General features: G+C 43.4%; 2 protein-coding genes and 1 non-coding gene across 4 annotated transcripts in view; all 3 read left to right on the plus strand.

Moving 5' to 3' along the window:
- UBN2 (ubinuclein 2) overlaps positions 1-10,312 on the plus strand; it is a 58,710-nt gene extending 48,398 nt beyond the window's left edge. For both annotated transcript variants that reach the window (XM_054829935.1, XM_054829943.1), the window contains exon 17: positions 1,051-10,312. In XM_054829935.1, coding sequence (XP_054685910.1) covers positions 1,051-1,100 — 50 coding nt within the window. In that variant the 3' untranslated portion in view covers positions 1,101-10,312. The remainder of the gene's footprint in view (positions 1-1,050) is intronic.
- Positions 10,313-10,790: 478 nt separating this feature from the next.
- TRNAR-CCU (transfer RNA arginine (anticodon CCU)) lies at positions 10,791-10,863 on the plus strand. Its single transcript has one exon. It is a non-coding gene; the product is annotated as a tRNA-Arg (tRNA).
- Positions 10,864-11,389: 526 nt separating this feature from the next.
- On the plus strand, positions 11,390-12,089 carry FMC1 (formation of mitochondrial complex V assembly factor 1 homolog). Its single transcript, XM_054841413.1, has 2 exons — positions 11,390-11,662; positions 11,838-12,089. Exons 1-2 carry the CDS (start codon positions 11,525-11,527, stop codon positions 12,030-12,032), a joined length of 333 nt encoding a protein of 110 aa, XP_054697388.1. The 5' UTR covers positions 11,390-11,524; the 3' UTR covers positions 12,033-12,089.
- Positions 12,090-13,000: the final 911 nt, after the last annotated feature.

Consider the following 13,000-nt stretch of genomic DNA (forward strand, 5'->3'; position numbering starts at 1 on the left):
AGCTTGAGTAGCAGCAGACAGTACACATTCTATCATAGCAGTATTTTTGGAACATGAATTTTTTTCTACTTGTCTTCAATGTCAGGAACAAAAAAAGTTCAAAAATTTCAGTAATACTTTATTGTAGCCATTCTAGAAAGTGAAGTATACAAATTCAACTAGTGGAGAAAAAAGAAATGCTACTTATTGGACACTAATGTGATTGTTTACAGGCTGCATAAAGTCTCTATTGGGGAGATTGTTTTTTCCACTCAATTTTAATTTCTACTTTGGAGGAGAAAGTGACCTTCCAGCTAGAAGCTTCTTCATGATTCTTATAAGAGTGTATACATGTGTGAACAGTGTGATGGTTTCCTAATGGAAGATCTGCCTTCCCTGGGAATTTTATCCTTGATAAGAGTTGCCTATTTTGAGAGGAGAAGCTTGAAATAGAACGTATTTTTCTGTTTATAAGAAAGAGCCAAAAACCTAAAACCATAAAGCTTTAGAAGGTGCAGTTTAGAGTGTACTCCTTTCTTTGCCACCTGTAGGGTTGGGTTTGTTTTTTTCCCAGGAGAAGGAACGGGAAGGGTGGCAGTGGCTTGGGGGGCAGGGTTCTTCAACCTGTTCTCAGTACCAAAAAACTGGGCAGCGTTGCTCTAAGGCTGTGAAAACAAACCAATTGGCTGTATTTGGTACAACAGTAAATTTTTGTCACAGTGAGTGCCATGGGTTGAGTACTAAAAATGCTTTATTAAAATGTAAAGGCTTCTGAAGAAAGGCTTGACTTTTTTTTTTGAAATTTTTTCAATATCCCAAGCTGCAACCTAATCTTTAGAAAGACGGTATCTTTTTGGTATGAAGCCTGATATCTCAGGTTTCAACAGTGCTATTTCTAATAAGTGAACTACAGAGAAGATGCAGTGTTTTCCACTCTATAAAGACAATGTACTTTTTAGTGATGCTAAAGCTGAATGTGCCAAATTCCTGTCTCTCTTGCTGTGAGTTATAAAAATAAAAGTTCACTCATGCTTCTATTCTTCCCTTTCTTTTCCTGTTTCTAAACTACAGATGGAGGCCAAAGCAAAGGGGACACTAAGTTACAGCGGAAAAACCAGTGACTTCTGGACAAGCAAGGGAGCTGAAGCAGTTCTGGTTGGCTGACAGAATCTGCCCAGTTGGGAAAGTGCTTATTGTCACAGGGCTGCTGTTTCTGTCGATGTTTACATATTCTGATCCCAAGCACTGTGGTGAGAGGAAGAAGAAAAAGAAAACAATACTTGATCAAAGAGAGAAGGAAAAGGAGGACTGGTCCTCCTGGTCATGCAGACTGGTCATAGTTTGATCTTGCCTAAAGAAACAAGCTTTTTTATCTGCTCTGATTGGCTTTTAAAAAAATTGATCGTCAAACCCACAGCAGCACAAACATTTTTTTTCCTGGGTGATGTCCAATGAAGAGTTGAAAGCGTGAGAGGAGCTAGAATAGGTTTCTCCATCCATTGTTTAAGGTGGAATCATCCTCTTCGTTAGTGCCCAAAGTGCCCAGTATAAGATTACGTGTAGGTCCTGAGTGTACTATATGGTTGTGGACCAAAGGTTACGTAGAGTAGAGGCAGTGCTGGGATACTTAGCATTATTAAACCCTTACACAAACGCAGTTTCTGATATGGGCATTTTTCCAGCTTTACAAGGCTGTTTGGCTTTAGGGAGCCTACAGATGTATGCAGTCTCATTACAGAGTTGTCTTCAAAAACAGGTCTCCAGGTACCTTGAGATGAGAGACAGACTACTGGGAAATCCCGTGCTCCTTGTTTGATTTTATTTTTTTTAAATATAAAGATTCATATTTAAGGGAGGAAGGGGATGGAAATGTTGCCATTTACATGAAAAGGAAACCCACATTTTATTGGTCAGACTAGCATTTCTTTCCCACTTTTTTAAAGGCACACTGATTTTTTCAGTCCTTCCATTTGTTAAACTTTCTTTGCCTTGTGTTTATCTGCTACAGAAATCAAGTAATGCTCTATTCATGTCTTTTATAAAACACAACCAGTTCTTTACTTACTCCTTACTTAGACCTTCCTCGTCTTTCATCTAACTCCTCCCAAAAGTCATGCATTATACTGATTTGGTAGTTAAAGCCGATTGTGACCTATTCCAGAGCCAGGTTAATACTGCTTCAGGCATTAGCCAAAGAGGAGTCGTTCAAAAGCGACCAGAGGTGCCTTCTCTTCTAGGGGCTGAATGGGTTGTCTCCAGCATTTCCAGCTCCTGCTGGCCTGGGGGGTTCCTGACCTGAACTCTTCCTTACATGGTTGCACAAGACTGCAAAGCTGGCTTTTTTTTTTTAAGGGGTTTTGGATAGCAATACATCCACTGGTTCATTTGTAAGGTTAGGAAGTATCCAGCACACGTTGCACTTTCAACACTAGGACAGAACTTTGCTGTTGAGTCCCATGCGCTGTCAGATAAAAGGTGAGAATTGCAGAAACTGAAATAAGTCAGAGGGGAAAGGAGCAAATAAAATAGCATGATGCCCTTTTTCAACCCCGAAGCATTCCTTTGATCAGAGATGCTGAAATTCCTAATAGCTAGTCTTTCCAGTAGTTTGATTTGAGATTGAACCAGTGACTACTGGTTATCTCACACCTTCCAGAGAGACTTTGACCCATGGGTAATAAATCTTCAATGTTTTTTGCTAGATTAACTTATAGCTTTCAGGTTTCTTTTACATGTGATTTATTTTTCTTAGACCAGACAACAATTTCTTTTCTATTTAGAGCTCATTTTAATTTTATATAAATATATATACATGAATTAAAAATAATATATATTGTGTATTTAGTATAAAAATGTTGGGTTGAGCTCAGCAATAAATGTTTTTGCACAACACTTCTGTGAAAGACAGATTGAATTAAGATGCATTAGTTCGTTAATTTCAGTCCACAGCATCTGCCAATTAAATGCTTTTTAGCTAGTGCTAATGTTTTGTATGTGCCGTGTTGGTTAGCTAAGCCTGCATCTCCATCACCAAGGTTATTTAGAGTTGCAACATACAGCTACATAGATTCTGGTATTCTTAATCCTGTGCAAATTCTGTTAAAATACCATAAACTATTTAGAATGCAAGCTTAATCTGATTTTTTCCTCTTTTCTCCAGGAGGGGTTGAAGGAAGACAACTTTTGGTTTTTTGAGGCCTAACAGTTCTGGCAGGATGCTAATTGTCTGAACTGTGTCAAACCTGATACTTTTTTTTAACAATGCAGGTAGCTAAGGGAGTTGCAGCAGTGAGCCATCAGGCAGCAATATACTTAAAAGACCCTGTCCTAAGAGTTCTACCTCTTCTATGTTTTCCTCATCAAGGCATCTCATTCAAATTGCCATCTTTTGTCTTCATACCTAATGAAATTTTAGATTGGGAGACTTGGAGCCCTTTATAACTACAGCACAAATTTCCTTTCAGCATTCCTCTCTTCCTGGAAGTATGCCTCATCTTTAGTTGAGTATCCTCTCAAATCTTAAGGAGGGTAGGAGTAGTCCTGTCTGTGGCCTGTGGAGCTTCTCAGTCTTGGGAAACAAGTAAACTAATACTGTGGAAATAGGTAGTAGGATGATGAGAGTAAAGATGACCGTACATTGTTTGTGAAGCCAGTTCAAACAGCACCCCTGAGGGCTGAATGTTTTCGGTCATTATGCTACTGAGCTTCATGGAAATAAGCAACATGGTGATGAAGGGGTCTGCATTCCCTTTTCCCTGTTCTCCCTGGTTACACCTACCAAGGCCAAATCAAAGGAAATAGGGTGGCTCCCAGAGACCTTTGCAGGTAGCATAAACAGGATGGGGAAGGGAAAGGTTCCTGCAACGTCCAAATGCAAAATTAGCTTAATGTTTTACTATTTTCTGCACAGCAGCTCTTCTAAAGACATTTCCCCCCAAGTTTTTACTACTTTTTAAGGGCCTTTGTTAATAAATAAACTGTAGTTGTACATACTAAATAACCCTCAGTATTCACAAGCAATAAGAAAGCCAAGTAGAGCTGTCTTTTCCAGGCAGCAGGGCTGAACTTGGTTTGGGGACTGTATATGAGCTAACATGTCAAGCTCACTGAAAGCCCCAAACAAATGCAAGCAATAATTTCAAACACAGGTTTTAGATATTAAAACCGTCTGGGTAATATTTTCTGCTACATGATCCAAAGTCCCGAAAGTTGTGGTAGCTATTTTAAATCCTTTCAAGACACTTGCAAAGAAAGAAGGCAGGCTAGATGAAAAACAGGCTGCAAAGTTTCCTGATACCTTGGACTATAACTGCAGTGTTCTCCCACTCCAAGATGCAAATGGCCTACATCACTTTGTCCAGCCTTCTCTGTTGATTTGAGATACATGACTAATACTGATCAACTAAGTCACAAGTGTGGATGCTGTGGGTTTCACATCTGTTTTCTGCTAATCAGAAGTAACTTTTAATTACCTGGGTTCTGTGTCTTGTTTGAATCCAATCCAAGTTGTCTGATGCACAGATTTGGGGGTGGGACAGGTGCCAAGAGCCTGTTTCTTTCCCACAGTCCCATCACCTGACCCTTCCTCCACACTCCTTCTCCACTTGGTGCAAGACCCTTGAGGACATGAAAACAGAGAAATCCTGCAACTCTCCCAAGCTGCCATCAGTTGTGTGAACCATTAACCCTCTGGGAGTCATCTTGGACTCCAACTAACTTTATCACATTTGCTGCTACATTCGTAAAATGAACTTTTGGCTGTATTTATTAGCAAATTTTAATCTAGTTTACAGTTTGTTTGGTTTTCTTTTGAGTAGTTTTTGCCCACAGATGGATTAGAAGTGTTGGGGTGTTTGGGTTGTTTTGGTTTTTTTGAGTGAATTGTTGAAGGCACAGTGGTCCCTCTTCTGCTTTTATTTTGGATTTTTTTTGAAGATGGCATTGCAGGGGAAGCCTGCGGCCAAGCTGAGCTGTGGAGGCTTCCTCCCACACCTGACTTTCATCTTTTGCTGAATTGGGGGGGGGGGGGGGAGATGACTAAAGGGACACTTGCTTTTTGTTTGGGTTTGGTTTTTTTCTTCCATAAAATGAACCAGAAGGTGAAAGCAGTAGGTAAATGACTGATTAATTAACACTTTATGCAATTTTAATTTTATAGAAATTAAAAAAAGGTTGGTAGATTTTGATTGGTCCTAGCTCTGGTGAAATGGCTGTTACCCTCCATGACTTACTTGATTCAGGCCTTTGTCCTTTGTTTAAGTGCCTTTTTTTTAATTTTATTTCCCTACCCTCTTTAAACTGTTCTCAGAGATCCTGAAGTGCTGGAAGGCATTTTGGAGGAAAATCTTAAGCTTGCCAAGATGGCTTTATGCTGTTATACTATTTTTTTCCCTTTTGTAAAGAAAAAAAAAGTGTAATGTGTGTAACTTCATAGCTGCTGTACCATGGTGTTGGTTCTGTGTGCTTGTGCTTTCTTTCTCTCTCACACTCAAACATAAGCGCGCACACACGTATACAGCAATATTCCTGAGAATCCTGTTCATCCTACATTCTGCTGGCTCTGTTAAACACTTAAAGGTGAACGTTTGTGCAAAGATGGCAGTACAATAAAAGAGTGTGTGAGTGTGCGTAAATGTGCATGAGAGAAAGGAAGTGGCTAATGGGAATGAAACTTCTTGCATTTTTCTCTGAAGGTTTTAAATTTGGATCTTGATTAGGTCACGAGTAAAACATTATGGGCCCTGTCTGGCAACCTTATTAAATACTGGACCACGTAACACAATTACTGAGTCTGAGGCAAAGACGTGTGGCTGACAAGCCTAAGGAGGTGGGGGTGGAAAGAAGGTTAAAATAGCAGCTTGCACCAAGTTTGAGTTGAGATGAATTGCAAGGAATCTTGTGTGCAGCTAGTCACATCTGCTTGACACCCATTGTTGCAAGGATTCTCACATTTACCAAAGTTGTCACTTTCTACTGTACATCATATGTAAGAAGGAATTTGGTAGAACCTGCAAGAGTGCAGCTGCTAATTGAAGTTAAGCCTGGCTACGCTTCACATGCTGCCTAAATCATTCACCATGGAAGTACTTTTCTAGTTGTACTTTTATTGAGATTTCATTAATGGTTTGTTCTCTTAATATAATGAAGAGTAAGTTCATGTGTTATTAGCTGCAAGTGAACCCTCATAATAGTCTTTGTGCTTGTTTCCTTGTTCTCTTGACAAAATTAGCAAGCTGCAATAGATAATCTAGTGATTTTAACAATTTTGTGCTGAGGATATATCTAATTTATGATTATTATAAACATGCATACCTGAAATGAGCAATTCCCTTGTTGACCAAGTGCTAAACTTCAGGTAACATACATACTCATCCCTAGGCTCTGCTAGTTCTGTGATGTGCTGCCCCTGGGGAAGATGTACTTTTAGGTTGCAATACGAAAAGGAAGCATTTACCTTCTCTTTTTTCAGAAACCAGGATGGGAATGGAATGAAGAGTCTTTCATAGATAAGTGGAGAGCCCATCTAGAGAGCAGAAAATAAGATCTCAAATACAACATGTTCTGTGGCAGAGAATAGCCTAACCGCTATTTCAATTCTTGGCTTGGCTTCACATGTTTGAGTGAACCTCTTTATGTAAACTAGGCCACAGGCGGATTTCTTGTACCCATCTAATGGTGCCAGTCAAAGATGGGACTATCTCTGGTAGCTCAGCCAGTTGGTGTGACAGTGAGGGTGCTTCTTCATCTGCCTTAGGTGCATCAGTGAAGTTACTTTGGAGTTTTGCCCCATCCACCTGTGGCAGAGCTGACCTGGCTCTTCTGTCACTGTTTAATTCATTTTGGGCACACATACTCTTCATCCTAGGCTGAGCTGTGAGATGGGGAATCTACATCTGATGATGATGGCTGACTGTTGCAGTCTTTTTTTAACAAATGCAGCTGTTGTGAAAATCTGTGTCTGTCTACTGCTTAAGAAATCACTGCCAAAATAAGGAGCCAGAAGTATGCTTACTGGGCCACTGGAAAGATAACCGCTGTGTAGGGGAATGCCTTGATTGTGGAAACTTCTGGTGTGGCTTCATCATCCTTTTTCTATGACCCAGTGATCCCTTGCTGCTGTAATAGCCTTTTGGGGCCATAGAAAGCCCTGCTGCTGCTATGAGTTATGCTGAGAGATCAGCATGGCCTGGAACTGGCCCAAAACTGGGGAAGTACAAAGATTCCCTACAGCTGTTTTTGCACACTCATAAATAAAACTGTGCTAATCTTGTCAGTAGTCAAGGAGATAGGTCTGTATTTTGTAGCCATTTTTGACAGCTATAATTCTACAGAGCAACTCGGGGGAGGGAGGGGGGAATGTTTTGTATCTAGAAGTGAATTTCAGTCTCTTCCCTTGCTGTCATCTCCTGCTTAAATAATAACCATTAACTAGTAAGATTTTTTTTTATGGTGAAGTAATCCAAAGCAAGCAGTGTACACTGACTCCTGTCATGCTCAATGCTAAGGGTGGGGTTTGGTTTTGTTTTGTTTTTCCCAGCAGTGTGTGCAGATTATTTTATCAACTGATAGTTACCTTTGTTACTGTCCAATACCAAGACAAAAAGCAGGGGAGAGAATCGACCAAAACCAGTTGGGAGATACCACCATTGTAGGCCAAACCCAGTAGCTGCTGAGGCAGCCAGAGCTTCTTTGAGACTTACCAGATTTCACCAGTGGAGTGGGGACTGGGGGAAGAAACTTTCCTGCATTCTCAGCTTTTTTCCAGACAAGGCCTTAGTTTGATTAGTAGTCACTAATACCAACTATGCAGATGAGTATTCTTTACGTGTTTCAGTGTTACATGCATTCCTTCCCCCAGCTACCCCTGTTAACACATGTTGAAGTTTTACCCAAAGAAAATGGAATATTTTTTGAATGTCTGTACCGCAGAACTTTTTGCTAACGTGAAGAAAGAAATTTGTATTTTAAAAAAGAAACCCTTTCACTGGTGCAATACCTAGTGTCAAGTGTCATGAAGTTGCTTCGAGGGGGAAGCTAAAATCACTTCTTGTGACAGGTTTCAGTCTGAGAGTTTTTAGAATATTCAGCTCTCAAAATTGGTTTAAGAAGCTGCAGCAATGTTGTTTTTTCATGTACAGATTGGATTTGGGGAGAAACTAATGAGACGTCCTGGATTTCCTTCCAGTATCAGAAGTGAATTAATTCAATGCCTCGCTTAAATGAAGTTCCTTCTAAACAAGGGGAGGTATCAGCTACACAGTAGCTGGATCTTTAAATAAAAGCTATATTGCAATCCCCAGGTATTTCTCACTGATCTTCTAGTCTTGTTGTATGTAACTACAAATAACGGTTTAGCTCAGAGATGAGAACTGTAGTGTGTGTTTTATTGCCGGTGATTCCATCATGTAGCAATTAGTACCATGTTCTTGCATAGTTCTCAAGATCCATACTGGAAATAGATGGATAAACTTTATTTTTGGACTACTGTTTAAAAAAATTATAAAATTAAGTACTACTTTTTACCCCCAAAAATCAGCAGCATTATATTTTAGCAGTTAAACTAGTACCCTTGTTATGTGATCTGTCTCTTGTAGTCTTCTTTTTACTGGGGGTTAGAAGCATTCCACAAGTAATCTTTAAAATGTTGGTCTTTTCTAGCTTAAAGTCAGGTGCTTATAATAAAAGAGCATCTGTGATGATAACTTCTGATGATACAAAAGCACTATGTTCAGAATATTTCATTGGGGAAAAACAAACAAACAGGTGTGGGTGCAAGTCCCTTTAGTTTTGCCTGATAAAGAGGCTCGGTCAAGACCAGAGCTCCCAAATACCTGCCTGCACAGCTAATGGTGGTGGGGATCATCCCCTCGACAGAGGTTTGGCCTCAGTATCTTTTGTTTGGTATCACTTTTAGTGTATATATATTTATATAGCAAGTTTGGATATAGCCAGCTCAATTCCACCTGACTTGCTGTGGATCCCCAAGACAATGAAAGGCTGAGAAACAGATGGACAAAGTGTTTTCCTGCCTTTTACCAGGTAGCTCAGAACAAACAGCTGGGCGAGTGTTCTGTTATAATCAAATGTTAAATCACAGCTAGAATTCTGCATTCCTCAGTTTCAAACAAAGGAATGCACAGCTACTACGAGATGGCAAACCTGTTTGAGTTGGTGATTCCTGTGATGCTTTACTCAGTCCAGCATGAATTTGTACAAGGTCACCTTCCTCCTTTTAATCCTCACGTATTTCGGATCATAGGGCTTAGTGATGGAGAGAGGATCCCAACAGCCGTGTGCTTACCTGATGAGTGCTCCAGAGAGACCCCTGTGAAATGCTCCCCTCTTGTGACAACAAGCCAGAACAACCAATCGCAGCTACATTTGGGTGATTAGCACCACTTTCATTTGTTTTTTTAGGGAGGTGTGTTCCAATAACTTCAAGGGATACTGTGTTTTAAATGTGTGATGTCTTTCCTCTCTCCTTATAAAACTGGACCTGAACGCAAGTTTTGAGTTGGTTTTGGTTTTTGGGTTTTTTTTTTTTGTAATAATCTCAGGACCTGAAAGATTGTAGCATTTAGTGTGTCTTAAAAATGATGTACTGTACCAGCCATGGATTTTGTAAATACACCTGTCTCCCTTTTTTGTATTTTAATTTTTTAAAAGTGTGTAAGGCTCTTTGCCAGAGGAACTGGTGCCTGCTTAATTTCCATCCTGAAGTGGGGAAAGGAAGAAGCTGCTGCCACAAAAGCCTGCATCAGTTCCCGATGTGTATATTGTTCTGGTCAGTTTAATGGCTGTTAGTCTTTCGTTAGTTGGGAAGCCAGTTTGTTCCCCCGCACGTTCCCAGTCGTGGCTAGCAGAGCCCTATCAGGGAGACTAATTTTAACTCTCTTCTGCGTGACTACTTGATGTTTTCACTCCTTCCAGGTTCTCAGGTTTGCTATCCCTGAGAAGTCTGATGTTTTCAGTGGTTGGGAATATTTGCCCTCTGCAAGAATAGCTGGAGAGCATTCCTCACTTTAGATAAACACAGTAACAGGGTTTGTGTCCCACAAACCTTGTGGATGATGCAGTCTCCACCTCTTCCACGAGGGACTTGCCCTTTTCTGCTTTCCTGAAAGGAGCGCAAAGATATATTTTTTTTAATTATTTTTATTTTTTTGGGGGCAGCAGACTTTGCTCTGGGATCCAACCTTGCCGGCAGACCCCCGTTCTGCAGTAGGAGCCTTACTCAATTCGGTGTAGCTGTTCCCTGTCCCTAACCGTGACAGGCTTTTTCATGAGTGTACTTTTCTTTTTTTGTCATGTGTCTGTGCTGTATTAAATAAAGAGGAATGTACATATTAGCCCTGTCTCTTGTGATTTCTTATAAAAAATCAAGATGTAAAACGGCTTCAGTTGAAAGGTTGGTGCTTGGGGCTTTTTTTTTTTTTTTTAAATATTTGGGGTTGGGGGGGTTTGGGGAGGGGGGAAGCTATAGCTTTCTTCACTCAATGCAATCATAAAGACAACGGAAATACTATAGTTTTAAAACTATCGGAGGATTAGTACAAGAAAGGAGCCCTTCCCTTTTGGGGTGCGTTATTTCAAGGCAAAGTCTGACGTCCTGGCCTGATGTAGGAGCTGAAGGAAACCGCCCGCACCCGCTCCCCGCGCTCCCAGGCGAGGGGGCCACGCGGCAGGCGTCTTCCGGTCCGCCAGCCGCGCGCGGGGAGGTGCTGCCCAGTCAGCAGCCAAGGCTTGCCATAAAAGGAAGGTGGGCGGGGACAGGAGAGAAGTACCTACACAGAAAACCTTCTCCCACGGCAGCCCCAGTGGCCTAATGGATAAGGCATTGGCCTCCTAAGCCAGGGATTGTGGGTTCGAGTCCCATCTGGGGTGGGCGTTTTTTTTTCACCCCGTGCGGCTGAAGCGGGACGGCAGTACCCCGCAGGAGCTCCGCAACTCTCAAACTGCACTGGCTTTGCACAGCGCCGGCCGCGGGCTGCCGAGGGGCTGCGTCTCGTGGGGTTTCTGAGCACCCACCGTAGGTTCTAACAAGCTGTACTTCGTTTTAAGACCGGTGACTTCAGAAACACGCGTGGGCTAGCAGGGGCCACGGCCCCACTCGTCTTGCGCCAGTGATATGGGCCCCTCGGGTGCCTCCCCGTGATCCTGCTCCGGTACCTCAGGCCGGCGCGAACAGCCCACGCGCGCCGCACACAGGCCGGCGGCGGGTCCTTTTTCCCACAACCCAACGGCCTAGCGCGAGGAGAAGGCGGGGACACGCACGGGCCTCGGCACGGCCTCGCCTCGACGCTCGACCTTCGGCACTTGACCTCCACTGATTGCGGGGGGAGGTAGGAGAAGGCGATCGCTCGACTCGGCGCTCGATAGCTCGCGCTGGCGGGGCCGTACCTTGAGGGGTCGCGCGCAGCCTCGCCTCCTCCGCGCCGGCCGAGGGCGCGCGTGGGCGAATCCCGCGCGCGCCGGCCGCTTCCTTATTGGCCGCCGCAACGAGGCGACGGCGCTTGATTGGTCGGCGGGCGGGGAGGGGCGGAAGATGGCGGCGCTGGGCTCTCCGCTGCGGACCTTGCGCGGGCTCCTGCGGGAGCTCCGTTACGCCAGCGGCCGAGCGGGCCGCCCCTACCGTGACACGTCCGCCTACCAGCACATCGTCGCGGCCTTCCGCGCCCACCGGGTACGCGCGGGCTCCCCCGCACCCTCCCCTGCCTCCTACCTCTCCCCCCCCTACACACCCCCCCGGGGAGGTGAGGTGGGGGCGCCCCTGCCTGCGGCCGCGCAGCCCAGCGCGGGGGAGCCTTTGGCCCCGGGGAGAGGTGAAGTCTCTGGGGCTTGTCCCCTCTTCTCGGCAGGTCACCAGCGAGAAGCTGTGCCGGGCCCAGCAGGAGCTGCACTTCCAGGCTGCCACCTACCTCTGCCTGCTCCGCAGCGTCCGGGAGCACACGGCCCTTCACCAGGAGTACCACGGCAAGGGCGAGCGCTCGCCTGAGGAGGTCGCCGGCCTAGTGGGCTTCAGGTTGCCTCAGCAGCCAGGAGGGAAGGGTTAAGATGATTCTGCTGTGTTACCTATTTATTCCTGAATAAATACCCTAGAATTATCGAAACGGGCTAGGTTTTCCCCTTCGATCTGAATGTGTGGTATGACAGGCAACCTCCCTGGAATGAGAGGAAGGTGGTTTGTAGTGGACAAACATGTCAGCCTTCACTGCTAAACTGTTTGTCTAAGGAGCTGCAAGGGTTATTGGTTCCCCCCTCAAAGTCTGTAGGTAAGACAATTTGCCTGTTTACTGCAGGATTTTCCAGCCATGTTCTCTGTGAAATTTTGTACTCTCCCAAGAGCGAAGGCCCTTTCTTTGGAACATTAGTGGATTCTGATGAACACTGCAGCAGCACAAACCTTTCATCTTGAAGATTTTTATTTTTTTTCCTCATGGCAGTGAGCTAGTGGTAACAATTCAGAGAGACAAATAGTACTTAATGAATTATGTGTTTCTTAGTGTCTCTGAGTGGTTGACCCTACAACTATAGGCTTCCTATCCTCCTCTTATACACTGTGAATCTCAGAAAAACTTCAGTGAACTGATTATTGCCAGTTACACCAGATACACAAATCAGGCTGTTGTTTTCTTGCTTGTCTTGCAGTCTGGAACAGCAAGTTTCTTTTTATAAGAAAATAAGTACTGGCTTGAATTGTTGCTGCCCTCTTCTCAGAAGAGGGTTGAATTATATGCAAGGAATCTGTAATAAGGATCACTTACAATGGCTAAAAATGTGAGGCTTGTTTATTTGGGGGAGGAGCTATAAGCAAGGCACTCTTAACAGTGCTTGGTGTTTGTTGTTTTTGGGGTTTTTTTACTATCAGGGAAAACAAAGTATTCTGTCAGAAAAACATTGGAAATAGAATTACTTTGTCTAAATCTTTATGTTCTCCTTCCCTGGTATTTAAAACCTTGGAATAGTTAAATCCCCAGAGTATAGTGGATAGGCACAATAGATCCTTAAAAGTGGGGAGATT

Source organism: Grus americana, chromosome 1 (genome assembly GCF_028858705.1).
Source record: "Grus americana isolate bGruAme1 chromosome 1, bGruAme1.mat, whole genome shotgun sequence".
Classification (NCBI taxonomy): Eukaryota; Metazoa; Chordata; class Aves; order Gruiformes; family Gruidae; genus Grus; species Grus americana.

Excerpts from the sequence above, each read along its gene's own strand:
- FMC1 (XM_054841413.1), top strand. The coding sequence starts at position 11,525 with ATGGCGGCGCTGGGCTCTCCGCTGCGGACCTTGCGCGGGCTCCTGCGG. Across the intron at positions 11,663-11,837 it reads CGGCCTTCCGCGCCCACCGG|GTCACCAGCGAGAAGCTGTG; the intron begins GTACGCGCGGGC and ends TCTTCTCGGCAG.